Raw genomic sequence first — 13,081 nt, 5'->3', positions numbered from 1 at the left:
CCTATTATTTTAATTTGAAATATATAAACTAAATTAGGAACTTGTAAACCAGAAAATACAAAATAAAATTAAAATTGTGCCTTTCTCCATGGTCTACCACCCGAGGGTTAAGTAAAGGAAGGCCAAGTTACACCATGCACCCTCGTCCAATTATGTTATTTATGTCCGGTAAAGGACATCCTTTATTAATCATAACCCCGTCGTAAACCGATAAAAAGGGTATCGATAAGACGCGAGCACCCGGTTCGAGTGACTCTCGAGTTTTTCTCGCGATTTCATCCCTCGGGAAGGGAAAGGGATCCGGAGTGACGGCAATGGATTGGCCCGCAGCAGTTTTCGCTCGCAACCCAACCCCAACCGCAGTGTCCTCGAGCGTTAGATAAAGGCATTAGGACACTTTGATAACCGCGATTCCGATTCAACTTTTTTTCCTACCCGGAGATTTTGATGGCCAGTCGAGGCAGTTTCATTCGGCGGACTGAAATTTTGCGACTCGTCCGATCGTTTCAATTTCCAGCATCGAAATTGGGCTGGATTTCAGGAGAACCGTTCGACACACGTCGGCTGTCGTTTATGACCGACGGAACCCACGTGCACCCGAATAACAAGTCCGCGGAACGTAGAGACGGTTTGCGGTTCTGTTTTTCACGCGATCAAAGCTCGGCTATCGTCTAATTGATTGGCGGCAATTCGACAGAAATTAGGTTGCCCAAAGTGGGGTTGGCTTTCGTTTAAGCTCCTGAAAGGATTCAATTAACGATGTCGCACAGAGTACCACCGTGATCTTGAATCTTGTAAGATTAATAGTTTCGACAAATTAACGTAAGAAGCTGATACGATAAAATGATTAATGATGCTTTCTATTTTATCTTCGTGCTCGTAACGTTCAGATTTTCCAGGGTGGCAATCAAATTCAAATATTTGAAAAATGGTAGATACGAGAAATAGATTTCAAATCATGTACAACTTTTCTAGCGTTTAATTTGTATTACTTGGCTGCGTTTAGTGATGCACAAGCGATCGTCCCAGAGCGCCGTATCCGACTCGCTTCCAGCAACTTAACACCACGTCGCGTCGCACTGCAATTAACCATGTCTCTCGCATAATAACCCAAACTCCCGACGCATCACGCGGTGCATCGCATCGCGTCGCGTCTGTCTAAACGAAATTAGCCGTTTCGTCGAACGCAGCCGGCACCCTCATCGACGTTGTTTGACGTCCTCGACGAAACGCAACCCCCGTAAACCGTCACGCGCATCGCCGGCTTCGTCGCGTTAAGAAGACAACAGAAGTGCCGCAGATGAAAACTAAAACTAAACTTGTAACCCCGGCGACTGTGTAACTGCATTAAAGCGCGCCACTTGTATAAATTAACTGGAATCTCAAGAAGCAACCGGCCGTAGAGCAAAGCGCTAGTTGACTTGCTAATGCTATTTACTAGCCTGCCGACGTAACGTTAGGCGGCTGGAAATTGTTCTTCGGAGGCGGTCGGAGTCCGGCACAGAGGCCCCTTTTCCCTCTAATTTCCCGTACGCAGACCGTCCACCTGAGTAAAAGTCAACGACGGCCTTTCTCTTCCAGCCACCGTACGAAATTCCCCTCACGGTACCCCGTATTAACATCCTGGAAAATTAATGCCTCGTTGCGACTCGACGAGCCGAAAGAGGCTCCGGCTCCCTCTTAACCAACTTTCCGGCGGGGGATATGCTACCCTGCCCTGTCGCAGATCCTACCGCAAACACTGTATTTTCTTCTCTTTTCATTATGGTTCTTTTCTTTCATTTTCTTTTCTTTTTCTTTTTTTTTTAGATGGCTACTTTTCGCTCGTTTTGCGCACCTGCGAAAGTCGTGCGACATAAACGTGTTTCTGTTTACCGTGGCTTTGCGACTGATTTACTTTGCCGCTGCTTTGTCAGAGTTCGCTTGCACGGATTTTAGATATGCCCCAGGCATATTCATTCGTATTATGAAATGTAATGTCGTCGGGAAACCATTATCTGATTTGTTTTTAAATCCAAGTCTGTTGTTCAAATGAAACCTAAGGGAAAATTCGGTTTCCGCGTGATAATTATGATGGATTTTGTTCAACTAATTTTTAATTAATCTCTTTATATGTAATATCTAATTTATGTTAGATTTATTAGAGTTCCCATTCACTGAATTCTGGATATAAATATGTGAACGAAGGAGTGTGTGAATAATTAAGAGTGTAGGAGGAGACAAAAGTTGGTAGCTGCAGACGAGGAGTTGAATTTTTCAACGGAATACTGTCAGAATCGCTTCTTCTAAGAATAAAAAGTTTCAAACTTAGGAATGTTTCTGGTTGTACATTTTCTAAACTGTTAAATATATTTCCTTACATAGATTCTATTTTTGCTAGACTTTTGCAGTTATTTAATATTCTAAGAAACAGAAGGCGTAAATATGAAAATAATGTTTCCTGTGAAAAGTGTTCTCAGGTAAAGTCAATGGTGTACGAGATGTGACGCGTGACAAAAGAAACTTTCCTTTCTTGACTTTAATTCTTACGAAGCGAGTATTATTTCAAGGAGTCCCTTGTGTTTAAATTGGCCGTGTCACATGGTCGTGAAAGAATATTCAAAGGGCTGTAGCGTGTCACGAAAAGAAACTTTTACTTCGTTCTATTTTTTAAGTAAACGAAGTCTCGAAACGTTTGAGAAAAGCTCACGAATCACTTAACGTTTCTTCTGGGAAAAGACTGCGGTCTAAATACAGTAGTGCTCGAATTTTTTTTAGAAAAACTGTTGTAAAAATTCAAATATTTTTAGAAAAATGCGCCAGTGTGGGTGATGGGTCGATATCAGCCTAAATGGTCGAGCACGATATAAATATGCAAAAAGGAGCGAAGGTCTTATACGAGCTACCAGTCGCGGATGTTTTCATGCCGATTTTCAAGATTGATTTCAGGTAATTTCTTCGACGGTGGTGTGCTAGAGGCGGGCCTCTTCTCCACGTCGGAACCAGGAGAAGCACGCATCCATCGGGAAGTGGATGCGATGGGGATCGCGGATGTGGCAATTTGTTTCGTTCAGCTCCCGCTCTCACCTACTAATCTTATGCATGCAAAGTCCTGTTCGAACTGACTGCTCTTGCAGGTAGTATTTTCAAGTTCTGGCAATTTTAATTTTTAAATTTGCCATTTATAAGAAACTCAAAATTAAAATTGCTGTTACTTTCATTCGATATGGAACACTTAATATTCTTCAAAATTTCGGATGTGAGTGAAACCATTCTAGAGTTGTCTAATTAACGTTAAACAAAGGTTAAATGTACTACTTTGATGCTACCTTCTGTCGAGATACTTTGCAAATTTGTAAGCATTAATAGTAATTTAAAGTTTCCGACTTTAGCGATAATTTGATTCGATTGTATCTCATTATTTCGACTATCCATTCGTGAAATAATTAACTTCAAGTTGGCAAGGGAGATGAGTCTTTGGCCTCTTTTACCATGGAACTTCTTCGCGATATTGTGTTTGAAAAATTTAATTTTAGGTCGGACTAACTTTGCTTACTAAACTTTCCGTAACTTCTTCTTGTTAGCCAGTTAATATACAGCTTCACGATGTAAAATATTTTAAATTAGAGTCGAGTAGTATTGTTCTGAATCGAGCGTGCAAGAAGTTCAATTTCTTATAGAACCGAATAAGGGAATAATAATTTCAAGAGGGATTTCTAATAATTCGCAAGAGGTATTCCGATAAAATCAACCCCGTATGAAGCTACAGTGTCGACACCTCGAAACGAAGTTTGTAATTGACCCCTGAATCCAACATGATTGACGCCAGCAATTTTCCAACATACTGACGGAGGTCTACATGTGTCAGGGGTAGCTATTATTCCATGTCCCGGTTATAGTCCAGGGTCGCATTTAAACTGCACTTGGCTCTACTCGTCGCCATTCACCGCGTCGCTATACACCGTGTGTACAGCAACGTTTCAGCAGCTCGTTTTGTTAACACGTGTCAGGAAACGGGTGAACAAGGTTCGGCTTAAGGAAATGAATCCTTCCTTCCTACTCGAAGGTGAAAACGCAAATTACGCAAGACTCCGTCGAAACAGCGACGATTCAAACGGAACAACGTCATTATGCTGTTTCAGTCACACTCTGACAGGCGTTAATTACGCGTTAATTGATCCGCGGGGAACGCTTTCGAAACCTGGTTACCCGGTGGCCACGCGAGAAATTCTATTTATTGTAAACGATTCACGTTACGAAACTTACTTATACGAGGCTTTACTGGCTTGCTGTAAAGACAGCTGGTTGGAATTCTCAGCTCTTAATGGAGGAAATAGAGTATAGGTTAATGGGATACACACGGTACGTAACTTTTATCTAAACTTCCTCCATTACATTATATTGAATTTCCATAAAAATAGAGAATATAGAGATTTGAAAAGCTGAATCTCATCGTATCCATCTACGAATTAAAAAATGATAGCATATAGTGATACGATTTCTATCTATCCATTTGGTTAATCAATATTCCATCTGCTAGAGAGATACCGGTAAGTCGGCATGAGGGAAATTCAGAGAAAAATGGTTGCACATCGCGGTCGCGGAGAATTACTCGAGAAACCAGACATAAAACCTGGAGTTGTTACCGCGGATTGCAACGATGCGAGCGACAGTGCTTAACTTTTCATTCGTACGGAAACTTCAATTTCAACTTTTCCTCTACCCGGTGTTTCGTCTACCTATACGCGTACATTTTTGGCGTCTTCCTCGACGCTTCGTTTTCGTATCAACCACGATATCAATGGGAAAGTTGAAGCGCCACTCGTTGCAACCCTCCTCGACGACGAGGGCGGTCGTCGACGAAGTGCATCGACGAGTGGCTCTGCTCTACGTTCGATGAATTCTGGACAACGAGAGCAGCGGGATGGCTCGTAAAAAATGATCGTAGCTGATCGTAAAAACGAAACGAGCTAGAAGGGGTGAGCTTCGGTGGTGTACGCGGCCTCCCGGATACGCCTGGAGGTAACTTTTCGCGGAAGTGCGGATATGGGATGTAAGCAACAACGATACGCGGAATTTCACGGAAAAATCTACTCTGTCAGATTATACGAGTCTTTCTAGTCCTGCGAGATAAACCTTCCTGTTAGTATGGTTTTTATGATTTCATGGGTGAAACACCGGTGGACGTCATTTCATTTCTGCAGCTGGATATTAGGAAATAAAAGACACGATAGGGTAACGTACGAAGTTATTGATCCCTGGATAATGAATTTGGAACAAAAAGCGTAATTTTTAAACAAAAGAGTTCCAGGGATTGGAAGAACGATTTTTAAAGGGATAATGTTAAATTTAGAATGGAAGTTTTTTATGGGTAATGTTCGTTTCACATTTTTCTTTCATTTTCACGCTAAGTAAAGTAAACTAGTAAAGCTTAGTCACGTGTTAGAGTTAATCTGCATATTGGCTGCAGGTTGCATCAAAAGTCATAAAATATAGTTAGTGTGTACATATCCCGTTCCCAAGTAAAATACCTGCGCGAAGTTACCTTAATCCTCCAATTAATTATATCATTGTAGACGAAGTTTATGATACAGACGCATTTACTGGGTCATTTACGAACGAAGTACTTGCTCCCTATCTTTGTTTATAGCAAAGTACCTGGAGAATATTTGTCTCGCGATTAAAACATTTTGGTTTAATTAACTATAGAGACAAAGAAGGGACTTTAATTTACTGAATTGTGAATTATTAAAGGTAATTGTTAATTGAGATTAGTTGATCAATGGTATTCAAGGAACTTTTCATTGTCTGAATCAAGGCTATTTCGGCAAGTGTATTTGACTTGATCTTATAGTGGACAAACAAGAGACAACAGAGTACACCTAACAAACTTAATCACTCAGGCAATTGCTGGAATTGATTTGAAGTGACTATTTCAATTAGAGTAATTCACTTAGCAATTTTGTTTGAAGAATTGGTAAGTGGACTTTCCAAAGTAATAAACAAACACTAATTCTTAATGAAACCCTTCTTTGTCATAAAATTCATTTTGTAAGATTAATTTTCACGTTATTTTTGCAAGAAATAAACTCATTATCAGAGTATAAAATTTGGATAGAATATTTTATAAAGGATTATTACCAGGAAAACTTAACTGTATGAGTCCAACAAGCGTTTAAACAAAGAATACAAATCAGGTTAAAGCCAATATTTATGCAGCCCCATACACAGCTCATATCGATCTCGACAACTGTGCTTAAAATAATGCACGTTTCTGTGTAGATTTAATGGGCGGTTTAGGTTGGTAAGTGCAGTAATTTAGAATACGATTCCATGACCATACCACCGACTCGTTAATTATTCGAGAACGATACCGCCCATAGGTATCGAACACTTTACAACCTTTCATGCAATTTACTTATTGACGTTTTCAAACAACGTATCCAGGACGTTTATGCTTCCGAATAAAAGATTTAACTTTCAAAACGATGCTAGGCTAAGTTGTACTAATTTTAGTATTGCACTAATCGTTAGCATTTGTAATTTTAAGCAAATGTTCGTAAGAAAATTACATGTCAACCATCGAATGGCGGACTAGGAAAATAGCCACGATATTAATTAATTCTTCAACTTTACTTGCGCCTCAAAATTTCTGATGACTTTAAAACCTAACCTCAAAAAAGTGGCACAATGATATTGTACTTACCGTCGTAGAAAACCTTTTCTAACGAAGCAATTTACTCAAAGTGGTCACAATCAACTGGTTCCGGTTAATTTTGAGGTTAACTTGGACAACTGAATATCAACTTCAACAAAATCGGGTCAAGCAGTACTCATTTCAATCTAAAAGTAATAAGTAAATACGAAATACTTAGAGGAACGTCAAATTTAGTTGTTACTAGTAACATTAATGATAATATTATAATTACGAGTGTCTAGTTTGTAGTTTGTACAAAATCATCGGATTACACTACTTGGATGGATCGTAATTACTTGGTGTATTCACAAGCAGAGTTGGTGACAGTTTGGAAAGCTGGGAGAACGTTGGATGCAGAGTAGGTCGTCTTAATAGCCCCAGAGACACGACTGGCACATATAATAATAGGGTACGTGGCGTTCCCTGCTGGTCGTTGTTAACAAGACCGAAGGTGCGTAATGTATGCAAACACCGTTATGCCGAGCTCTCAGAAATGTACGAGTTACAATGTCTCGTCCAATAGCGTACGCCTTTTTCTTGGCGCGTTGCTTTTGTAATTTTCAAGTATTATATAATACAAAACTGTTAGGAAAATAAAAAGAAGGCCAATTAAATTTCGGGCGAATTAAAATTGTAAATTTTAGAATAGAATTTTAAAAACAAATTATTTAAAGGAAATTAAAATTGCACTTACCTGTTCATCTATTATCTATTCTGGATTCAGTTTTTGTAAGCTGATGATGATCGAAGAATCGAAGTAGGTAGATTTTATTTCAATGAAAACAATAACTGCATCTACAAAATAATGTAAATATGAAAAAATGTTAACTTAAGGAAGATATGCATTTTGAGATAAATAATAATGACTAAAAGTGTGAAATCAAATTTATAATACAATAGAATACTAAAACATCGATAATAAATTATGATCAATTGCACATAATTCGCAGTAATAAATCTATTTGCAATATCAGCAAATAAATTTATGATATTTTAGTATCTGATATTTTTTGCCTGTAATAAATTTTGCAAAATAAAAAAGAAAACATAAGATTAACACAAATGCCAAATTAAATTTATATTCAAGCATTATAATACACAACAAATATAGCATCAAAATTACAATCAGAAGTTGATCGAGGTAATACCTAGCTCTGTCTAGAAATGATGAAAATCAAGAGAAAGGAGTTACTATATTTTTCAAATAATATTAAAAAAAGAAATCCTTATTCGAATAAATTTTCATCTATTATCTGTTATTCTAATAAAACAAACCAACACTAGCTAAAACGAAAGAAACACGTTCAATAGTTGGGCGTTTCACGCTCGAATAAAATTTTCATAGGACTTTCACCAACATGGATGCACTAAGATTTCTTTCACGTTCGAAATGGAAACGCGACGGTCAATGCGATCACACGATCGCCTTCATTCGGCTCACGTGCGACCGAAATTTCGGCTCCTCGTTTCCTACGTTTTTCTCTTCTCTTTTAATAGAGAGAGGATCAGGGAAAAGGGTGGGACGACAAGTGGTCGAGACTCGTTTCTGTAAAACAGATGAAACGTATTCTCTTTATTTCGTATGCCATCGAGTATTTATCTTACGTGACCGAACAATCCTCCCTTAACGTGACTTCATTTGTATCTCGTCTTTTTCTTTTTTTTTTCCAACGAATGAAATTCGGACATCGGTGAACTATCCACTAGGTCCAGGCAGTGTAGCCTATTTACAATAGATCTTTGTACAAAAACTAATCTCATATAAACAGTAAAACGCACGAGACCCGTGCCGTGAACGGGAACAAACATCTAAGTTACTTGTGGCTTCGACGACTCTGTTCCGTCAAATTTCTCTCCTCCTCTAAATGAAGTTTCTCCTCGTTGAGATGCTATTATAAAAATTCTCCAGGTAGAAAAAGAACGAACAATCGAACGTGGATTCGTTACCTCCAATTCGCTTTAATCGTTGACGTTTCATTAACTTTCCCGGACACTCGCGACATTCTTATATCGTTCTTCCGACGAGAGTCGAATAAATGCAGTATTCTCGTTCCCGTCTCACGGCGACTCGGGAAAATTTTTCCCTCGAATTTTTGTACAACGAACGTTCGCGGTGTATCGTGAAATCGCTTGGAAATTTAGCACGTCGACCTGTAGGAAGACGCAACGTGCTACGGCGATTTATTTATTTAAGCCTGAAACGTTGTCGACGGAGAAATGGAAACAGTTTGAAACGTTCAGAAAGATGTTCCTCTGTTTTCCCGGCAGAGACTTCGCACGGTTTATATACAACTCTCCTGTATTCGATTCGAACGCGTCACCACTTCCGGCTGATGGAACTTCCCCTGGGCTGACACCGACGAGGTAACTGGCCTCTGCGGCATCGACGACAACCCCTTGCTCGACCTCTGCAGACTGTAATAGACCTGCAATCAATCGAACTAGTGCTTTGTTTTCAAGAATAAATTCATCTATTATTTGCGACACCATTCGATACCTCTGGGATATTTGTATTGATTCATTAGGAAGCTGTTGAATAATAGATTAATTAAGATTTCAATTTTCAGTCACGACTGACAAGGGGTTAATTTGAAGCACAAATAATTAACAGTATTAAAAATACGGAAAATGATGTTAAATTAAATTAATTTAAGTACTAATTAGTAAATAGCGGCTTGAAATTAATTAAGATAATATCTCCTTTCTCTGTCACTCATTTTATATAAAGAAAATAATTTTTTTTCAGCCCGAAAGTAATTGGTAAAAGTTGATTAATTTCTTGTGAATTTAATCTGAAAATGGATTTCATAAAAATTTTCTAAATTATTTAATGCGGTCAAACGGATACCAATTGCATAAAACGAAGGCTATATAGTCTTTTCAGAATAATTTCAGAAGGAATAATTACGAGAAGGTGTTTGTGAATAAAATTTGAGTATTTTGTTACGAATGAGGGAAACAGCTGACATTAATAGCAGTTTAAACTTCCACAAAATTGAATTTTACTTAATTGCCTTAGGTGAAATGTTTCATATTTCGTGGAAAGTTAATTCCTGTTTGCGAAACCTTTTCAAAGATAAATATTCTTTGCCTTTCATTTTTAATCTTAATTAAGGTTTTTCGTTTCAATTATTGCGTGATTGCTTTCAATTTCCTCCTCTTAGTTTGCAAATAATTTTAAATTATTAATTTAACTTTCATGAAACCAGGCTGTTCATAATTATAAATGTAATATCAAGAGATCATTAAAAATTCCAACTCCACGAACATTTCAATACCAAAAAAAGAGAAAAGAAAAACCGAAAAAATTGGCGATAAAATTACAGAAATGAAGCGAAGAAAGGGAATGGAAATGCAAATACATCAATAGTTGTGAAAATTGCAAATTTTGTGCGAAATTAATAATGGAATATCCAACGAGGCTGGAGTGTTGGATCGATGATGAAAATAATCGAAAACCGCGGAGGGTTATGTAATTTGAGGAAAACAAAAACACCGCAACGAAAACATCCCGAGGGAATATCGGGTCAGTTAATGAAGGTGGCCGCGAGGGTGGTAGAATCGGTATTAAAATCATTCAAACACTTAATGGAACGCGAGCAGCATCGAAGGGAAACGGAAGCCGAGTTCGAGACGAGTTACGCGCATCGGGACTGGCCCTCTCGAATTATCGAGGAAACTTCGACGTAATTAAACTCGCGGAAGCACAGATAACCCAAGGCTCTGCTAAACCGGAAAAGTTAAAGTGGAAGACTGGCGCATATTAAAGCGAGCGATCCCTCTTCTTGGCTCGTGTCCCGTCCTCGTCGTCTTCGAAACTTCGAATATTTAAAACAACCTTGTCGAGTTAGTCACGAAAGATGGTCGACCGAGAGAAAAATCAGAGAGGATCGATTCAACCGTTCCCAACCACGCATGCTGGGAATATTTGCATTGAGAAGTTGATGAAAATCCAACATTTTTAATAATAAAAAGATCGTTTCAAATAAAAATTGAAATTTCAGCATCAAACAGCGAACTCTGTTCAGAACAATTAATTCTCGGATGGCGAACCATGGAGAGAGCCCCAATTCAAGAGCTGTTCAAGGGTTAAAGGGTAAAGTTTCTATACCGAAAGCAAAAAATTCTATATAAATTTAGAAATATTAATTTTTCGTTCAAACAACGCATCTTGCGATAGAAAAAATAAACATAATCTCCTTATTGAGTACCGTATCATGTTCTATCGATCGTTCAATGATTCGCCGTTCTATTCCTCTGCCCTTCCCCGCCGCAGTGGCGAAGAGAACGTTAATTGCTTTGCATTAATCAAACAGTTTCGACTAAATACACTCTATTAGATGTCGCGAAAAAACGCCAATGAGTTTACGAGACTAATCGTCGGAATGATTTATGTATCTACCGGAACGATCCATTAACTTTGTTTCCGGAATATCCTTCATTTCGATTTAAAGATGATGTTGTTCGTTTTCATACTATAATATGAAGAAAATCGTAAAGAATATTAAAATATACAGAATGAAGATAATCTACTTTTGCGAAACTCTTTTCTTCAATTTACACGATAATGAACATTCACGTGTAATTAATATCTTGATATAAATTGAAATATATTCGAGCACAGACTTCGTGTAGAATAACGGTTAATTAATTCGGCGTTAAATTAATTAACTAAAACATTATCTTCGCTTCCGTTTGTTTAACCCGATATACATAAATTGATTTCCTATGATTTAAATCTCTATTCAAACGAAGCAGCTATTGTTAACAAATAATTATTACTGTAACACTGATAATTTGATAAATATCATTACATTTATAATTTAAAAATTAAAAAAAAAATAATTTCTAATTTTTTCTTCTTTCTAAATTATCAAATTAATTAGTATTACGCTTCTGTCAGCGTTATGCAAAAAAAAAAATGATTTCCATAATTAGGAATTAAAGTATAATAATTTCTTACTTACGTTTTGATTATTTCGCTGATTGTAAGCATCCATTGCCATCTGCTTGAAATCCGCCATGGTCGGTGGGTTGCTGTAAGTGTTCGTCTGCGAGACGTGATTCTGTGGGTAACTTATGGTCGGTGTTGGCAGGCAATCGGTCAACATCGGATCCGGCGGAAGATCTAAACCGTGTTGCACGATCGGCCTTTTCTCCGGCGAAATCGCCTCGTCCGTGACTCGATCCTTCTTTCTTCGTTGCGGGGGTGTCTTGTATATTGGGGTGTACGTTAGGGGTCTTCTCTCTGCGAATAGATTCGACGAAGCCATGCAAAGTTCCATATCCACTAAGAAGATTACTCGATTAAATCTAGAGAGCACCGGGTTCTTTACGCGAACAATAGTTCCGAAAGCAATATACTACCCTTCGTGTTTTCTAACGATACCTTCCACTTTAATCTTCTAATATCCGAATTCTTTATATTTGCGATCAAGTATTATACAAATAAAGTATTTTAAAATGAAATAAAAATTCATTAAAAATTATTGGTCATTGGCCACTGCTATAATAAAATAAAATTCAAATTTAACTCCTGAACAGCGGAGCCTGGGTCAACCGTGATCCAAATTTACAAAATTATTCATACAGAGATATTAACTTTAAACAGAGAAATTTTAATTAAAAAGAAATATTATACCTTACGGTACAATTCACTTGTGACAAAGGAATAATTACTTTGATAAGTTACGAAGTAAAGAAGAAAATACAATGAAGAGAAAAAAAATTGCTTTGCGTCCCTTTATTCCGTACGATTCTTTTTTTTTCGATTTATATTTCATGTCAAAGCTTTCAATCGATACTCTGTCCACGTTCGTTCACATTAATGCTGAGATAATAACGCAGAAGTTTAATGAACACGCGTTGATCACTGTTCATTGTGGATAAAGGCATCGCATTTCCGATCTATTAATGTGTACTGAAGCGTATAAATTTAACCTGACAATGCATTTTGAAATTCACTGCTACGCGACGTGGAAATATCATTGATGGAAAAAGAATAATGAAGCTTTTGTTATTAATATCCGCAAGAATTTAAATGAAGGTGGATAATGATGTTGTACTTACAAGCTATGGTGACGTTCGGTAACTATTTTCCTTTCATCAATATTTGTAAATTAAGATTTAATTATTTTGAAATTTAATTTTAAGGAAAAGTCTATTTACAAAGAAACCACGGCTGCGAGTTGATTGAATATCCAAAAATTAAAATTAAATGTTTCAAGAATATAAAAAAAGTTGATTGTTCATGAGTGTATTGAAAATTCATTTAGATACTAAAACTTACTATTTTTAAGATTGTCCTTCAGAGAGTAGGTACATGTAGAAGAAAATAGGGCATCTAATTATGTGTCTTATGTGAAAAGGGCTTGAGTGAAATTTTAAATAAGCCAAAGTATAAAG

At 37.4% G+C, this 13,081-nt stretch overlaps 1 protein-coding gene across 6 annotated transcripts in view; it reads right to left on the bottom strand.

Annotated features, from left to right (window-relative positions):
• Positions 1-13,081, bottom strand: part of LOC114882850 (hemicentin-1-like) — a 212,536-nt gene that overhangs the window by 101,174 nt on the left and 98,281 nt on the right. For 4 of the 6 annotated variants that reach the window (XR_006830157.1, XR_006830155.1, XR_006830158.1 and 1 more), the window contains exons 11-14: positions 11,644-11,924; positions 7,371-7,471; positions 6,909-7,258; positions 6,686-6,822 (exon numbers count right to left, since the gene is read on the bottom strand). Coding sequence is in view for 2 of the 6 variants with exons in the window: in XM_029199953.2 (XP_029055786.1) it covers positions 8,959-9,102; positions 11,644-11,924 (425 nt within the window). In the remaining 4 variants the exon portion in view is untranslated. Of the gene's footprint in view, positions 1-6,685; positions 6,823-6,908; positions 7,259-7,370; positions 7,472-7,729; positions 9,118-11,643; positions 11,925-13,081 lie in introns of those variants that run through there. The other 2 variants (XM_029199953.2, XM_029199955.2) reach the window with 2 other exon arrangements.

The sequence above is a fragment of the Osmia bicornis genome, chromosome 15, assembly GCF_907164935.1.
Source record: "Osmia bicornis bicornis chromosome 15, iOsmBic2.1, whole genome shotgun sequence".
NCBI lineage: Eukaryota > Metazoa > Arthropoda > Insecta > Hymenoptera > Megachilidae > Osmia > Osmia bicornis.
This window is presented reverse-complemented; position numbering and strand designations above follow the sequence as displayed.